General features: G+C 42.6%; 1 protein-coding gene across 1 annotated transcript in view; it reads left to right on the top strand.

Annotated features, from left to right (window-relative positions):
* LOC121608743 (protein unc-13 homolog C) overlaps positions 1 to 14877 on the top strand; it is a 90095-nt gene that overhangs the window by 64489 nt on the left and 10729 nt on the right. The window contains exons 19-27 of the mRNA XM_041940075.1: positions 1576 to 1702; positions 3212 to 3308; positions 4560 to 4703; positions 4942 to 5019; positions 6995 to 7072; positions 11110 to 11198; positions 11569 to 11706; positions 13781 to 13908; positions 14359 to 14411. Coding sequence (XP_041796009.1) covers positions 1576 to 1702; positions 3212 to 3308; positions 4560 to 4703; positions 4942 to 5019; positions 6995 to 7072; positions 11110 to 11198; positions 11569 to 11706; positions 13781 to 13908; positions 14359 to 14411 — 932 coding nt within the window. The remainder of the gene's footprint in view (positions 1 to 1575; positions 1703 to 3211; positions 3309 to 4559; positions 4704 to 4941; positions 5020 to 6994; positions 7073 to 11109; positions 11199 to 11568; positions 11707 to 13780; positions 13909 to 14358; positions 14412 to 14877) is intronic.

Genomic DNA, 14877 nt, shown 5'->3' with positions numbered 1-14877 from the left:
CACGGTGAGTCTGGGAGGTTTGTGATGCAGCACACATGCAGCGTTCACTTGGTGGTTGTTGATTGCAGCTGATGATGCCTCTGTGTTGATACAACACCGTAATGTTAACAAATGTGGACTGACAGTGCTGAGTGTCACATGAGAGATGCGACTCCCAACCTCTCTGGTTGGGGTTTGGTTAAGTTTTTGGAATTAAAGCTTTATGTTTACGGTCAGGAGACGATCGTGGTCGTGGCTCAGTGAACTCATTGACTGTTGGAAGGAGATGGGATGTGCCGTCTGCAGTGTCTAAGTCAGACGGGCCGTCTGCCCAACCGCCCGCTGCCTTCCACCATTGCTCCTCACAGGCAACAGCCATTATTTGCACGGCCAGGAAACAAAGACCGTTCAAACGTTTGAGCAAACCGCTGATGCTGCCATTTTTGGGCTTGCTAGCGACTCAATGGGCTGCAGTGTTCGTCTCTACAACTTTGGTCTTGACTAAAAAAATCTCCATTTTTTTTACTTGGCTGTACTGCATTTAGCGCTAATTGGCAGTGCTAAAGCATGCTAAATTAGCATGCTAAACTAAGACTACTAAACTAAGAATGTGAACTGGTAAACGTTATAGGTGCTAAACGTGAGCATGTCAGGGTTGTCATCGGGAGCATGTTAACATGCTGACGTTAGCCTTTAGCTCAAAGCGGCACTGTGCCTCAGTACAGCCTCACGCAGCTGCTAGCCTGGCTGTAGCCTCCCACAGAGCCTTTGTGAGGGTTTATCTCTTTTGCATGCAATGTCGACTTGCTCACTCATCTTTGATCTTTATTCTGTTTTATCCGTGTTGCAATGACTACTCTGTTTTATTTTCATCATTGTACAGTTTCGCCTAGAATCCTCTGTGCTGCCATGATGCTTCCTCTACTCTGCTTCTTCCTCTTCTTACTGCCATTGTTTTATCTGCAGGAATGTAGAGTTGCAGAGTAGTCTTCTTCTTGGTTCATGGTCTTATCTCTTTTGTCTTGTATCCCTCTTGTCGTTTCTACTTCACTGGTTCCCTCTCTTTTTTTCCTCAGCTCTTCTTTCCTCACTCCCTCTCTTATGCCATCGCCATCCATCTCTCCTCCAGGGGATCCCGTGGAAATGTTTAATTGTTCTGAAATGTCTACAGTGAGCTGGACTAAATGACTCAGTAGCCATGTCATCTGACATGAAAGTCTAATACCATTTTAGCTGCAATTTGTTTGCAGTCATTCAAGGACTCTCTTTGTCTTGCAGCGAGCTGGACACATTCACAGGCTCGGTCTTATTTTATTAGACTTTGATAGCTCAAGGTTGTACATATTTGAGGCTGTTACAATGCTTGTTACAAGATCTGCAAATGTCCATCAGTGTGTGTGAGCGTGTGAGGTGCTGTTTTATTTATTTATTCATTCATTTTATTAACAGCACATGTAGCACATTTACTATATCATAGAAGGAAAAATTTAATGTAACACACTCTGGTCGGTCCAGAGGTGTTCCTGTGTGTGAGACTGTGATTTCAGTGGATGTGCTGTATAATGTGTGCTCCTTGTGTTTCAATCTCCATCACAGAGCACGATAAGCACCGCCTATGCAAAAGTACCGAATACATGAATCTTCACTTCAAAGTCAAATGGTTCCACAATGAGTACGTCCGTGACCTGCCGGCCTTCAAGGGCGTTTCGCCGGAATATTCTCTGTAAGTGTCCTGAACTTGATACATTAAAATGCATACATTACTGTTTGATCATAATTATGCAGATGCACTGTTAAGGGAAACTGCAGGATATATACTGTGTATATATATCAAAGGGGAAATAATGGTGTCATTGTCTCAAACAGTATTAAAACTGTATAGATTAGAATGTGATTAGTAATGCATGATAGAACACAAGCGGGCTGTTGTAACATCCAAACGGAAACAAACGGGGAAAAGATTGACTCACTTACTCGCTCACTTATTGATAAATGTTGAACAAATTAAGAAAAATACAGATAATTAGTTTGCTTTTTGTGTCAACCTTAGATTACATCCAGTGTTCATTGCTTTTCTTTACTAGATAGGAAATTATTTGTACGGTATATTTCAATGCCAAAACCTTTTTTTTAATTATTACTTACTTGATCATTTTTAAAGACTACAATTAATACATTTTAAATGAAATTTCAGTCCCACATAAGGTGAGAGACTCTGTAATGGTCAACGATCAATCACAGTAGCTCAGATAAGTTATGGTTCTGGTTAAGACTGACTCTGTAAAACTGTCGTGTTTGTGTAATCACCGCTTCCAGTTTATTCCTGCGAGCCTTTAAACAAGCTGATCATGAGCTGTTTCGGATGATGAGGCAAATTTATAGCCTAGAAGCATGTTTTTGTTCTTCTTTTAACACATCCCTGTTGTCCACTGTGCATGCATAATCACGTGCAGCAAAGCGGGGGAGAGCTGCAATATAAACATGTGTAATGCAAGCAGGGAGCGCAGTGCCCTCTCGCCAGTCTATCAGAGTAATGACTCACCCTCCCCCTCTCCAACACTGTCACTCAAACACCATCTCTAGCACGATTGATTCTTCCAGAGGCATACACACGCTTTCACACACACACACAGTCTCTCTCTTCCGTCTGCCTGTCTCTCCTCTCTCTGTCGCCACGCCCACCTTATTTATTGGCTTTCCCTCTTGTAGCAGATGCCCTTAGCGAGAGTACAAAGCAGTTTTGGGGGGACATCCGTTGCTCTGAGGACAAACTCGGGCACTATATTAAACAAGGAAATGGCAAAGTGAAACAGACAGAACAGCATTATTATTCCACTAACAAATGTACCGCTTTACCCGACTCATCCGTCCCAGCCTGTCCTGTCCTCTCCTGTCCTCTGTCTGAGCCTCGCAGTCTAATCTGTCCACAAACTGAAACCTGATATTGATGCCTGCATGAAGTGCAGCCTTGGCCAAAACCACACTGAAATCTGCGAGGTCCTCTCAGGATACCTCTCTGAGTGTAACACAATCAATTCTCATTGATCTCCCTTAAATACAAAGGTTCCCCTAAAACGTTTAAATAGATAAAAAGCCTTGGCCTCAGAATTGTTCTCATACAGTAAACCCCGACTTATCTGGTGCTCCAGACAGATGAGATGAACCACAATGCGAAAGAAATACTCTCAACTGTGATTTGACCCTTCAGTGACAGAATGTGTTTCTTTGTAAGGTGGTTCGAGCCGTTTGTCATTCAGTGGCTTGATGAGAACGAGGATGTAGCCATGGATTTCCTCAATGGAGCTTTGGAAAGGGACAAGAAAGACGGAGTGAGTACCGCATTGAATTACTTCTCAATATGCAGCTTTATGTTTAACCTACCACTTAAGACTGCTTTCTTATTCACAAGGACAGCCTGCTCAGACTGAATTTACCTCTTGGGGAAGGGGAAATGAGGGATAAAGGAAATTTCACACTGTCAAAAACAACTCCTCGCCCAGAGACATCACAAGACAAGAATATGAATGAAATTTCAGTTAAAAAAATGATAATAACAGGAAGCAAAACATGATTTCCAGAGCAGTAAAAGGCACAGAAGGATATTAGGCAATAATGTGAGGAAGTGTGTGTAAGCTTCACAAAGTCTGGCCCAGAAGTAATCGCAATATATTGATGGACCTTCACACATTTTGGTCCAGTTACAGTGTGTTTATGTTTTAAACAGAATAGAAAAGCATTTTAATGATTTTGATTAACACAATTAGCTCTTTATAATATCACTAGAACTGTAAAAAACAGGCATAATGTTGTATAATAACTTCTGTGGTTCTTGAAGACTACAGATGTGTAACAAAATAGGGACAGGGTCTAAACAAAAAACGCTGTGCATTATGGGAAGCAAAGGATGCTTTTTTGCGAGGGAGCTTGACCCATATGAGGGAATAAAACTTTAACCCATCTTCATGGAAAAGCACTGCTAAATGGCTTGAGCACTCTTTTAGAGGAAGTACAGTCTGAAGATGCGGTCGGTAAAAGTTAATTTTGCTGAGAACAGAGCAAAAAGCTTTCAGCCTCCTGCTTAGTTACACAGTTTGTCTAACAGCTCCATAAAGCTGACATTCACTCTGGCTAAGTGTAACGTTTTCATTACCACTGCCGGAATAGTCTTAACCCTGGATTTCCACCGAGCAGCAATGAAACAAATCATGACTCAGCTTTACTTGAACACATGAAACATGTGATTGGACAGGGCTTACATGTCAAACATGAATAAACGCAGGAATTCAAGAGATAACTGCAGAGCTTAATGTGATATCAGTGTACCTCAGCAGCACTTACATGTATCAAAACATCTACCTGCGAGGGTCATTAGGACTAAGAGGTCTAGATTCCTAGTCTGTGAGTGATGTGGTTATAGAGAAATTGGTTCATTAATCGTATGTTGTCTTCACTGTCCAAATGTTTCAGTATTATTAGGCGTGTAAAGGTCTTAAGATCTGGGATTTTACATCTCTTTCTCTTTCTCTTTCTCCCCACCCCTACCTCCGTCATGTCTCTTCCCCTCTCTCCCCCTGCAACAGTTCCAGCAAACCTCGGAGCATGCCCTCTTTTCCTGTTCGGTGGTGGACGTGTTCACTCAGCTAAACCAGAGTTTTGAGATTATCAAGAAGCTGGAGTGTCCAAACCCACAGGCCCTGGCTCATTTCATGTGCCGCTTTGCGAAGGTCAGGCTCATTGAAAAGCCCCCCCCAGTAAACCGTGAACACTCCTGTGGGGACTAATGACTCACAGCTAAAGAGTTTGCCATTGATCTGAGGAGACTCTGTGGTCTATTTATTCTGTTTGATATTATCTTGTTATTAAATTGTGACTGCTTTAAATTGTTTCAGCGAGTCCAAGAAATTCAATGATAGAACAGCAAACAAACTGTAATTATAAAACTGTCCCTCTCCCTCCCTACAGACTATCAACAAAGTTCTTCTGCAATATGCTGCAATCATATCCAAGGACTTTCCTTTGTATTTGAGTAAGGAGAACGTGGTAAGTGCCCACTCAAAGTCTGCTAATGTTAACAGCAAAGATGCCATTTAGTTGAAATGCAAATATGGTAATAAGGTGTTCCCATGATGACTGTCTCTAGCAGCGGTTTGCATGGAGACTATGTGGGAAACGTTTCACATAGCAGCCCAGTCTGTTCTATACTGAGTCCAGCCTTGACTTCTGAGATGCACTTAACAGTATCTCTGTTAACCGAGATGCATTTATTCATCTCACATCAGCCCACAGCTGATGGGGAAAAGCCATTGGTATTTTCTGGGCTCCTCGTCCATTGTTTAATGTGACGGATGACTAAATGCAGGGCCTTCTGAGTGGCCTAATTATCCACCCTGGTCTTTGAAGTTGAAGTGAGAGATAGCACACAGGGTACGAGCGGAGGAGGCAGATGTTTCTTTACAGTGTTGACAGGCTCATTACAATTGACCCAGCGAAAACATGAAATGTCCCTCCTCAGGACAGGAAGGAAGACAGACAGATGATGGAAAAAAAAGAAAGTAAGAGGCAGATGGAGTGGCACAGCAGCAGGATTACATCATATCAAACCTAATTTCTAATTTGTTAGACTGTCACATATACAATACATTACCTACTTCATAGCCATGTTTACCAAGGAGGTTTGCCTGTCTTTGCCACCAACAAACTCATATACACGTCAAGAGAGAGCAGGAGTATTAGACCCCTTAAATCTAATCAGTGTCTACTTGCGAGCCCTGTGTCAAAGGCTGTAGTCTGGAAAAAAGTTTGCTATTGCTTTAGTTTGCTTTAAGCATTTTCAAAAGCCCAAAGGGGTAAAAGTATATGGTATTTTACATTAAAAAATCATAATAATAAATGACTTTTTCCTTTGTAAGTCATCTTGTGAACCCTCAGATTTATCTTGGGACTCCTTGGGGTATCCCCAGGTTCAGAACCACTGATGTAGAAGACCTGCTATTGCAATCATATTGTAGTGCTGGTGGGGGTACGCTTTTGTGATATTGATATTTGCAGACAAACTTGTTAGCTTAGCATCTTTCTATTCAAACATCATTACCTCGCTGAATACTGTCAATCAATAAATACACCACTGTGAAATAGCTGTCTTTTTTTTGCCCTCTCTGGTGTCTGCAGTACTGACTGATATCGCCGCAGCCCCTCACATTTAACTGATTATAACATACCCAGTGAGACCAAACCATTTATTCTATATTTTTCATCTTCTCTCAGGCTACATGTAGCTGGAGAAAACCTTCATTCCTTTTCTTCAGATTCAGAACGTCTAATCACTGCCATGCGAATATGTTCATAAATCTGGTAGAGAGCGAGCCATTATGTGCTGCCGCTGAGACGCTATTGGCTGGATTCACAGACACCAATCATCCCTCTCCTGTGGGGCGCAGAATGATCATTTTAGTGCTACCCATTACTACTGTGATAATTTTGGGGCGTTGTATGTTTGTCGTTTTTTTTTTGGGGCAGATAATGTGCATGATATGTGACTGACTGAAAACCCTGAGGAATTACTCACAGTGTTCACAAAAAGCAGCGTGATTAATGTCTGTCATCTGTTAAACTTGTTGCGGAGCTGCGAATCGATAACGCCTGACACATTCAGCGCAGATATTTCTCTCCCTCTTGTATTATGTATTGCGTTTCCCTGCTGACTGTCGATGTCGTGCTGAAACCTTGCATCTCTGTATAGATGATGTGTCAGGAAATCAAAACTGATGGATTTGACTGTTTTGACCCATATGACGTTTTGCAGCGTGTTTTCAATTATATGGGCTCGTCTCAGGCCCGCAAGTCATTATAGTACAATGTCAATATCTGTTAAAAAAAGATACTTAATGTACTATGGTTTGTAGGATGTCAACAGCATTAAATATATATCTGATTTTCTTGTCACGCATAGGATTGTACACTGTACTACACAAAACAATCTCGTTATATTAATTCTTTTTCTGTTCTATTTTTGCAGCCCTGCATCCTCCTCAACAACATTCAGCAGCTCCGTGTCCAACTGGAGAAGATGTTTGAGTCCATGGGTGGCAAACAGGTCTGTGCCTGCCTAAGTGTGTCAGTCTGCTATGTCTGTGACAAGTTTCCAGGCAGTTCACTTTCAGTCGATCTATTTTTGGCAAATAATATATGAATTACCACAATGCATTGCTGCGCTGATCTGCGTCCTTCCCCTGGAAGGTCGAACCACAAGGTTAACTAAAGAGCAGCTTCCCCAGAGCTTCAGAGGATTCGGCGTCTTGCTAAAGGACTCTTCAGCAGTGTTGATGCCAGTTAATGTGGAAGCCTAAACCTCCGCCCTCAGATCAGCACTCTGCCGTGTAATATATGCTGTGTCATGATTATGTAAATGATCGTTCCAGATGACATTTATATGAAGTGAAAGTGAATTGACCCCAACTGTGATGTGCTGTAATCCTTCCCTCCGTTCTGTACTTAACCATCTAACAGACTAATCTGACGTGTAGTTCAGTTTACTAATATCACCTTTTCAACTTCTACCTCTACAGTTCCCCAATAACTTCCTTTGTACCCCATCATTATTACCCCACCTTTAACCCCCCTTGTGTATAACGTGTTGCCTTTTTGTAAATATTAAGTTAAAACCTTATAAGTCTGCGTTTTGGTTTTGAAACACCGTTGAATTTCCTTCCTTGTCGACCTGTCAGTGTGTCAGTCTAACCTGAGAAGCTGCAGCCACGGCTTCGTATGACTTACACGCATGTTTCTCTCCAGTATCTAACGCCTGTCTTGCCTTGCGTTTTGTCTCCTGTCGTTGTGTCTTCTGTTTCCCCCCCATTTCCTTTCTGTGCTCTCTCTCTCTGTCTCCAGGAGGAGGGGGTTGTGTCCTTCTGTAAGGTGTGTGCAATAGGACTCGTCAACACCCCTTCCCACCATTTACCGAATGATACGGAAAAAGCACGCCCCCTCCTCCCTGTGCCTCCCCGCCACCCCTCACGCTCCTACGCTTCTCACCCCCAACCCCTCCAGCAGCATGTGCCACAGAGCATACGGAATCTGAAATACCCATCACGCCTCTGGACATGCTGCTCAAGCTCACCATCCCCGGCGCTCTGGGGATGGTGGCTCAACCCAACCAATCCCATCTTTATTTTTAGCTTGCTTTTTTCCCCCCTCTGTCACTTCTCAATCCATGGCAAATTTGGAAGTGCAATATTTATTTTAATTCGTTGTTCCCCCTTTTTTTGTCTGACAAAAAGAGCAGCCATGTCAGTGGCTGTGGTTTTGATCGTCTTTATCCATTCCCCAGGCTGCAGCCACAAAATGCTTCAGACAGGATTTTTCCGACCGTGTTTAATGAGCTTCTCAAACATTTACAAATCTCTCCAGCTGTGCCCTCGGCTGAGGTGCTGCTGCCTCCCCACCAGTTAGCACATCTAGACCTGGAGCACTCCCGGGCCATCACTGTCTGAAGAATAATGACACCAGAAGCCTTTACATCCCATCAGAAAGTGAAATTATGGATATTCATTGTTAATGGACAATCAGGTTTATCTTTAAGGATGTCTTAAGTAATTTCTCTTGAATACTAATTATACAGCTAAAGTGTATTTCAGGTGAAAGTTTTCCATTAGTGTCCTCTTTGCACAGTAGCTTATTCATTACAGAATAGGTCTCTATCAGCAATTAACTCCCAGAGAGGCAATGTAATTACCAAGAGCAGTTATCATAGCATTACCAATAACACAGATTAGCAATGATCTCTCACAGTGGCTACGAATATGGACTCATCACAGACTCACTCCTCAGATTGGTATCAAGCTTTATTTTGGGTGTCGGCCCTGTTTGTTAATATGCTTTTCTCACTTTAGAAATGGTGGTTTAGTAAGCCTTTATTTACGTGCCAAATGTTTAGGACAGAGTATGTTTCGGAAAAGCAGCCTGAGCAGATATTGTATTGTTGAAACAGGCAAAGGGAAGCAAAGCTGGGCTGCTGTTGATAGGCCGTCAGCCAGGGGAGAGTTTGCACACTGTGGATGCTCGTCAGTGTCGAGTGAAACTAGCTGCCATGGAGGAGCCAGGTGCTCCATAGATTCCAAAATGAATTTTCCCTTTCCGTCCATTGTAATTACATCACGAAAAATGTCTTCAATCTGTAAGTGGACACATGTATAACAGACTCTTGAGGTGTTATTGGTTCACACATTGACAACTTGACAAATGGAGATGAAAGACATTAGACACCAGATCTATTTCTTGTAGCCAATATACATTTATCTAAATAACATTCATCATATCCCATTTCCCGGCTAATTCAAGACCCTACCTTTAACTTGACATTTCAGAAGATGAATCTTTGATATTTTCGAACTACAAGACGGCCTCACTTGGCAAGTCAAAGAAATGTCTGCGGCTACCTTTGAATGGAGGCCTTTCTGGCAGGATTGCAGCCTTCAGCTCGACATTTGACATTGGAGCATTAAGAACCACACAGATTCAGAATGGAATTTTCGCCTCTCATGAGGTGACAGGTGTCTTGGTTTATCTAACAGCCTGGTGAATTTCCTGTGCCAGCATTCCCATTAAGACACAGTGTTCTTGGAAAAAAAAAACTGAATCTCAATTTCAGAGACTGCCAGGCTGCAGATTAGAGGCCCAGTCTGAAACTTTCCCCCAACCAAGGGGAACTGATAAAAGAGCAAGGCCTACAGTATTTTTCTGCTATCACTTGAAAAGATGTTATCTGTTACTCGAACAGTAAAATATCAACAGCACCTCTATAGCCAATTTTCTCTGTGACAGAAAAATCGTACATGCTGCGGCCCTTTTTATTGAGGTGACAGCAGTATGAGCATGTGCGCATGCGAACACACATACACACGCATATGCATCAATCCCAATCATGCTGCTGATAGAGGCATGTCTGCAGAACAGAACGGTGTCTATAAAAGGTTTAGTTTACACATCCGCTTCCCAGCTGAGCCATCCGCCACTAGAATGTGTGACATGAGCGGTTCCACGGCTGAGCTTATCGGGTCTAATGTGACGATCCGTTATGCATGTTGTGCGTACATCCATCTCAGGCACTGAGCCTCAGCAACGTGTGTTCTCCACCCCTCCATCTAAAGCATCAATATTTGGACATTTGTACATGGTGAACCTGATTCATATTCACTGATACAAAGAGTGGCTCAAATGCACTCATTACATACATACATTACAGTCACTTACACACAAATACACTCTCACGCACACAGTGCACCACAAATATCCAATATCCACCCCTTTCTCTCAGAATATTCCCAAAGCCACAAATGAACAAAAACATCTGCACAACCATCACACGCACATGCATAGATATGGCAGAAACCCAACACATGCCATGCATGGGCACATACATGCTGTCAATCGATTTTCACAAATGTGTTTGTGTACGCTGATATTTGAAAATATTCATTGCGAGTCATGTCTGATTTGTCTCATACTGTCAATATGTAGGCACATAGTAAATGGATTTAAGAGCTTGTAGCAAAGTATAGTCATTGAGCATCTCCTGTATAATAAACAAAGTGTAGACAAGTTGCACAGTCAGTTTCGTAGGAAAACAAACAATTGATCGATATTTTCCCCTGCAGCAACTACTTTCTTCCTGTATATAAAGTCAGTCGGGATTTCAGTATCAGAACAGCTGTACATTTAGGTTTTATACTGTATGACTGTAAGCTTTATTCCCCCAAGATGCTACAGTGTTAAAGCTGCATGACAGCATGCTCTCTCTACTGTAACTTGTGTAGTAGTGCACAAAACTGTCCCTTTTGAGAGACCGCTAGCTGGCTGCTTCTTTGCTGACACAATGTCTCATGACTCGGCGAGCAGTCATCATTGCAGCGCTTGGAGGTGAGCCGTCCATTTGTATTCAGAGCGTCGCTCGGCACAGATGGCAGGCAGAATGTGTGGGAGGCCACCAGCGAGGCAGGTTACTCCTCTGTGCCTGTCGTACCCCCACCCGCCTAACACCCCCAACCCAGTTGAGGCAGAGATTCAGAGGTCTAGTCAGTGTGGGCTAGTGCGTGGAGTGTAATGATGTAGTAACTGTCTCTCTTCCACTGACAGCTGGATGCAGAGGCCAGTGATCTGCTAAAGGAGCTGCAGAATAAACTCAACACTGTGCTGGATGAGCTCAGCGGAGTGTTTGGCTCCAGGTGAGCATTAGTGTGATTTAACGTGTGTGTGTGTGTGTTTGTGTCTGTGTGGAATCATTTTCATTAAGGATAACTTCTCCATTCATGTCTTGTTCTGTCAAAGAAATTGTACTACACGACTGCTTAGTTATTGACAGACACGTACTCAAATATAATTGACTGGAGCTCTTGCTGTGCATCATGCTGAGTGAGCACAGCAAGTTGCCAAACACTTCAACTTGAACAAAAGACACCCCTGCTCTTAACACCTTTTCAATAATGTAACAGACCAGCAGGCATGAGCTAGCACCTCTTTTGTGCTCTTAAGTTACGTCAGTGCTGCAGCCTGAAATATGGACCCAGTAACAAAGGGTTTCTTTCCATCACGCAGTTTCAAACCTGTGATCGAGGAGTGCGTGAAGCAGATGAACCAGGAGCTGGTTCAGATGAAGGGTTCGGCCAAAGGGTGCAATGCTGCCATGGATGCAGAGACTGTCCTCCGGCCTCTTATGGACCTTCTGGATAAAAAGTGAGTATACACTGAATGCCAGCTCTGAGTTTAGCCTCAAACGTGGAAGGCAGTTTACAGTCTTTAGTAACTGCCACCCTGTTATGCAAACCAGTTAAAAGTCATTAATTCAAAGGTCAGTAGGCTCAGCTTTCGATTGCTATCGAGGTTGAGAGTGGTGGCCTTAAGGTGATGTCAGAGTAGGATTTCGCCAGGTGAGATTTATTCGCTTGGTGTGATTAAAAGCAGGTGGGACAGGCACAGACATCATTAAAAAAGCGCCAGTAAGAGCTCTAATAGTGGAAAATGACGTTGAAATAGGGATGGATATATGACATTTCTGTTCATTCAAGTGAAAAAAAGTGATTCTAACGATGCAAAATGATTGCAGTCAGTTTCAAATAAGTGGAATCAGACTATTATGTAATAATTGTGACAGGCCTAGCCACAAAGGGTCCCCAGAGTCCCGTATTTAGTGCCTGTCAGTTGGTTTTGGTCATTTGATCAATTGCAGTATGTTAGAAACCACTAAAGACAATACACACCGACGTCTTAGGCTATCGCAGCTGTGTCTCTGGGCTGGGCAGAGTGGACAGGCCAGTGTTTGCAGGGCCAGGTGTCGCTGGGCCGCCCCTTCACGTCCAGATAAAAACGATTGTCACGATTGTGTTGCTTGGGTTTCCACGGCTTTGAGAGGAGGCCAGGGAAAATGGCATGCTAGCCAATGCCGCTGTTGGCGGGTACCGGTCCAGGCCCGGAGCTGGGTCTGAGTGCAGCCCAGTGGAGAACAAGGCCAAGAAGTGCTCGTGGAGAGGGAAACGAGGCAGCAGCCCCCCTGCAGAGACCCAGCCTGTCTGTTCTGCCCAGCCCAGCAGCAAAGAGCAGCTCTGGAGGAGGAGTGACCCCGAGAGGAGCAGCAGCAGGCTGGGCAGGAGGACTGTGACAGCCAGAGAGGTCTGTGTGTTGACTGGGGAAACTCACAATCTGCCGTATCAGCACTGCCAAACCAACCGCAAGAAAAGCTACACATAATGTAGCCTCTATGCATAACTCAAACGTTTCCCATCATGGCTCCAGAGGAGCGGTGACCTGCCAGAGCGTGGTTTCCATGGGAACACAACTGTCAAGGCTTTGGTACTGGTTAAATCTAAATCTAAATCAACAGGGTTGGGAAAATGATAGCCACGTAAAGGGGCCTACAAGCAATTTTTCCCTTAGGGAACCTTAACAGGTTAATCCAGCCATGCGTACCGCCCAAGAACCAGTTTACACATTTAACAAAAGTCTAAAGAAAATCCTTTTCTCTACACCTTCTCCTCTAGTCGCTACTTCTTTAAATAGTTTTGTTTTTGCTCCGTACAATAATAGATGGATTCCTAAATGACTAAGTATGTAAGCTGATTAAAACAGAACCATTATAACAGAATTGTTATACAAAATATATACTGAACAGATAATTTTCTATATTATACAGGCGGATGTATTGATTATTCTTTTTCTGCCAGTTATATTAAAAGTTTAAACATTATATTATTGTAAAAGTGCTTCCATGACTGAGTAGTAGTAGATTTTTCCATTTCTTATTCCTGTTTAATTTTCATAAATCAGTAAAAAAAAGAAAAGCCCAATAAAATGAATGCAACAGTTTGATAAACACTATGATTTTACATTATTTCCAGAAAAAAAGAGAGGCCAGCTTTATTTGTGGATGTCTATTAATTCAACCAAGGGACCATATTTACCTCTGTGGCATTCTTGAAAGAATAGCGATGATATGGTTCAGCTGAGCTCTAGGAATCGCTCTCAACTATTTGTCAAAGCGACATCGAGGGCAATGGGGTATTACAGGGAATCCTCTTAATGATATGGAAATACCAAATCCTTCCTCCTGTCTCCGAGACCCTGCTTGCACAATAGGGTGAGATTAAAGCATAAAGCTGCTGCATTTATTCGATGAATCACAGGTGGTTTCTTTATTTAATCATATTATTTCTGAAGACGTCATCGCTTGGAGCCTTCAGCTACGTCGGGTCATTTTGGGAGACGCGCTTTTGACTGTTGACCTGACAAACGCTCTTCTCTTGCCGCTTTGCAGTTTGATGTTATTTGCCAAGATTTGCGAGAAGACCGTGCTGAAGCGAGTCCTCAAAGAGCTTTGGAAAATCGTGCTGAACACCATCGAGAGAACAATCGTCCTGCCTCCACTGAATGACCAGAGTGTGAGTTTGATTAATTGTCTGTCTTTTTCCCTTTTCTGTTACTCTCTTCATCTCTCGGCCTGCCCTCCACCTCCCTCCTCTTCTCCACCTGTCTCTCTCTCATTTCCTCCATCTGTTCAGCTCTCTCCCTCATATCACACAAATCACTGTACAGGAGATGAAACAACATGGCATCACCAAATCTTCTCACACGTGGAGTGAATTTTTTTCACACTGTTAATCCGTCTGTAAGAGCCAGGTTGATATTTTTCACCTCAGGAATGTCATGTTTCCTCTTTGCTGCAGTTTTCAGACAATTTCCTCCCTCTGCCACTTGTGCTAATTTAAAAGACAAAGGCAATAATCAGTTCATATTACTTTTTTAATTTAATCATTTTTTCGTATTCATCTGTTGACTGTTTCCAGCTTCATTTTGCCGTAACGGGAATATGTCTCTCTCTCCAACAGCAAGGAGCTCAGATGATCTTCAACGCTGCCAAGGACTTGGGACAGCTGTCCAAACTGAAGGTAATTTTTGGATGAACCCTAGGTGGATGTTGCTAATCTCATCACACAAACCCCATAATGTCTGAACACTATAATGTCGGATTCCAAAGGGATTTCTCAAAGCTTAGCCTACTCATTGTCATCTGAGTAAAACATGCATTATGCCTGCACATACGCTGAGATCTCTAATTATGCTGAACACGGATTGTCTATTATAGCGTAAACAGTACATCTGAGGCATTATAGATAATACAGATATACACCACATGAAACAAGTACAAAGCCTGGAAATCCTTATTTAAACTTTTTAAAAGTTTTTTGTAGATATGTAGATATATAACTATATGTCAGCATGAGTAACATGATGAAAAGCTACTAAAAATATAAAATTGATGTTTATTTTTCTCCCATCCACACTTTTTTTTTTTTTTTTATTTAAATTCTTTGGATGCAAATATACTTGTAGAGTCATCACCTGCACCTAATT

Source organism: Chelmon rostratus, chromosome 1 (genome assembly GCF_017976325.1).
Source record: "Chelmon rostratus isolate fCheRos1 chromosome 1, fCheRos1.pri, whole genome shotgun sequence".
In the NCBI taxonomy this organism is placed as follows: domain Eukaryota; kingdom Metazoa; phylum Chordata; class Actinopteri; order Chaetodontiformes; family Chaetodontidae; genus Chelmon; species Chelmon rostratus.
This window is presented reverse-complemented; position numbering and strand designations above follow the sequence as displayed.